We start from the raw sequence: 2416 nt of genomic DNA on the forward strand, positions 1-2416 counted from the left end.
GCAGAGGGGGGTCCAGGCTCTGGCTGACCAGGTCCTGCCCCGCCTCGCAGCCCCGGGACACGCTGTGGGGCCACTTTTGCCGCTTCGTGGCCCAGCTGCTGGACACCATCTGCAACCTGCAGGACGCCATGATGCCCAACCAGGACCCCAACTAGCCCCGCGGCCCGGCCCGGGCAAGGAGCCACCAAGTGCACCGGAGCGCCCGCGCACTGCCCTCGCTGACGGTGCCCCCCCCCCGCCCGGGCACTTTCTATTTATTTATTTATTGCTGGACTGGGTCAGGGCCCCGCACGGGGGGACGTGCAGGGGGGCAACGCAGGCTGGGGAGCAAGGAGAGGGCAGCTAGACACCCCCATCCTGGGTCCAGGTGGGCGCGGGGTCCGGGCGCAGCTGTAGCACTTTGTAAATACTGTACATGGAGCCTGTATATAGGGGGGGAGGGGGTGTGGGAGGGGGGCTGTACATAGGGGGACACGGGAGGGGGCTGTACATAGGGGACACGCGCTGTACATGATCAGTTCCTCCTTTTGTATGTTTCTTTTCAATAAAAACGGATTTCGGCAAAGCTGCGGCTGCTGGTGCTTGTCTGCCGTGGTGGCCCTCGGGCAGTGTGTCCCAGCCCCCTCCCTGCAGGATTGGGCTGGCAGGAGAGGGGTTAAAGGCATGGGTGACCCCTCCCTGCTAAGTGCCACTTAGCGAATTGCTTCCGAAGGCTAAAAATGGACTTGCGGGCGGGAGCAGCAGGGATTTCCCCAGGCTCTGCTGCCCCGCCCCACCTGGACGTGGGCAGAGCACGTGTGGTGCCAAGGCATAACCGAGCTGTGCAAGGATAGACCACGAGGCCCTAGCCCAGCCGTGACCAGGACCACGGCGATGCCTACTGCAGCGAGAATGCCCAGGCCAGCGTCTCCCGCCCTGACCAAAAAGGGTGCAAACGAGAGGAGGTGGGAACAACAACCTTTTATTGAGGAGCTGGGACCCCTGCCAGCCCCGCACCGCTTGTCCCCGCGGTATTGGGGAGGGGGCAGCGCCAGCTCCGCTCAGGCTGAGCGTCTAACCTGTGCTCGAGGGCAGGCCGCAGCCCGGCCCCGGGTGCCCGGCTCAGCTGGGTCCCAGGCACTCGACAACCCCGTTCCCTTTGATGCCATCGAAGAAGAAGAAGTTGTTGAGGGGCGGATCCCGCTGCGACAAGGCCTGGGGGTGGGAGGGAAGAGGAGCCGAGGGGTGTTAGTGAGCCCATGTGCCCTGCTCAGGAGCCAGTACCGCACCAGCCCAGTCATGCCCGATTCTGCCATGGCAGAGAGCATAGAATCCTTATTCCCCCTGCCTGAGCCTTAACTGGGCCCATATTACAGCTGGGTAAGCTGAGGCAGGGAGAAGCCAGCCTACACCAAACAGCAAGCCAGGGACAGGTGTGGCCCCGCTACAGGCTGGGACACCCCGAGCATTGGGCAGAGGGGGCTCCGCACCAGGCCAACTGCTAGAGACTGGGAAACAGACGCCAGGAGCTGTGCGGGGCGCGGGTGGCAATTCCAGCCACGCCTGACCCCAGGAACGCAGGGCTGAGGGCAGCAGGAGCAGGAGCAGGATGCATGTCAGCTGGGCCAGCTGCTGGACGGGGTGCAGGGACTGACCCGGCCAGGATGCCCGTCAGTTGGCCCAGCTGCAGGGGCGGGGGCCCGATCCGGCTACACACTGGGGCTGTCTGCAGGGAGGGTTGGGAGCCGGACTCCTGGGTTCTGCCCCAGGTCTCCCTGCATGATCAGGGCTTCGCGGCTGACCCCCTGCCCGCACCGCGGGGCATCGGGAACCCTCGGGTCAGCACTACCTTCCCTGGCAGAAGGGGCCCTCGGCCGGCACCCCAGGCCCCAGACCCGGACAGCTTCCTGCAGGGCGTGACGCCAGCCTCCGGCCAGCGCCACATGCTGCGGAGCCGCTCCCTGCACTTCTCCAGTGAGAAACGTTCCCCTGACTCCATCTCCTCCTTACCTTCACGATCTCCTGCCCCAAGACGCCTCCGACCACAGCGCACACGGGAGCCATTTCAGAGAAGCAGTAGCTGGAAGGAACCAACGTGTGTGGTCAGCTGATGCCACTGCAATGCCCACCCAAGAGTCCAGCTCACCCAGCTGCGTTGCAGGCCGGGAGGGCTGCAGCCCTCGCTGACTCCATTTGGGACGGGGACCCAGGCAGGGATAGCATGGGGCCCCCAGGCACTGACAACAAGAGATGGGGCGACAGGCTCCCCATTCCTGCATCGTGCCCAGCGCAAACCCAGGCTGGCAGGGCACGTGCCGAGCAGCGGCCGCGCACGCTGCCCGGAGCTTGCCAGGCACCCGTGCGCCTTGTCCCAGCCCCCCTGCGTGCTTCCCGCGGCCCTTCTAAAAATAGCACCCCCAAAATATCCACCCTGTGC

General features: G+C 65.2%; 2 protein-coding genes across 2 annotated transcripts in view; one reads left to right on the plus strand and one right to left on the minus strand.

Moving 5' to 3' along the window:
• The window catches only part of LOC112551554 (formin-2-like), a 1481-nt gene extending 731 nt beyond the window's left edge, over positions 1 to 750 (plus strand). The window contains exon 2 of the mRNA XM_025213089.1: positions 52 to 750. Within this exon, the coding sequence (XP_025068874.1) occupies positions 52 to 155 (104 nt within the window). The 3' untranslated portion in view covers positions 156 to 750. The remainder of the gene's footprint in view (positions 1 to 51) is intronic.
• A 195-nt stretch (positions 751 to 945) lies between these two features.
• The window catches only part of SAE1 (SUMO1 activating enzyme subunit 1), an 8887-nt gene continuing 7416 nt past the window's right edge, over positions 946 to 2416 (minus strand). The window contains exons 7-8 of the mRNA XM_025213092.1: positions 1990 to 2059; positions 946 to 1194 (exon numbers count right to left, since the gene is read on the minus strand). Coding sequence (XP_025068877.1) covers positions 1102 to 1194; positions 1990 to 2059 — 163 coding nt within the window. The 3' untranslated portion in view covers positions 946 to 1101. The remainder of the gene's footprint in view (positions 1195 to 1989; positions 2060 to 2416) is intronic.

This window comes from Alligator sinensis, unplaced genomic scaffold, assembly GCF_000455745.1.
Source record: "Alligator sinensis unplaced genomic scaffold, ASM45574v1 scaffold1667_1, whole genome shotgun sequence".
Classification (NCBI taxonomy): domain Eukaryota; kingdom Metazoa; phylum Chordata; order Crocodylia; family Alligatoridae; genus Alligator; species Alligator sinensis.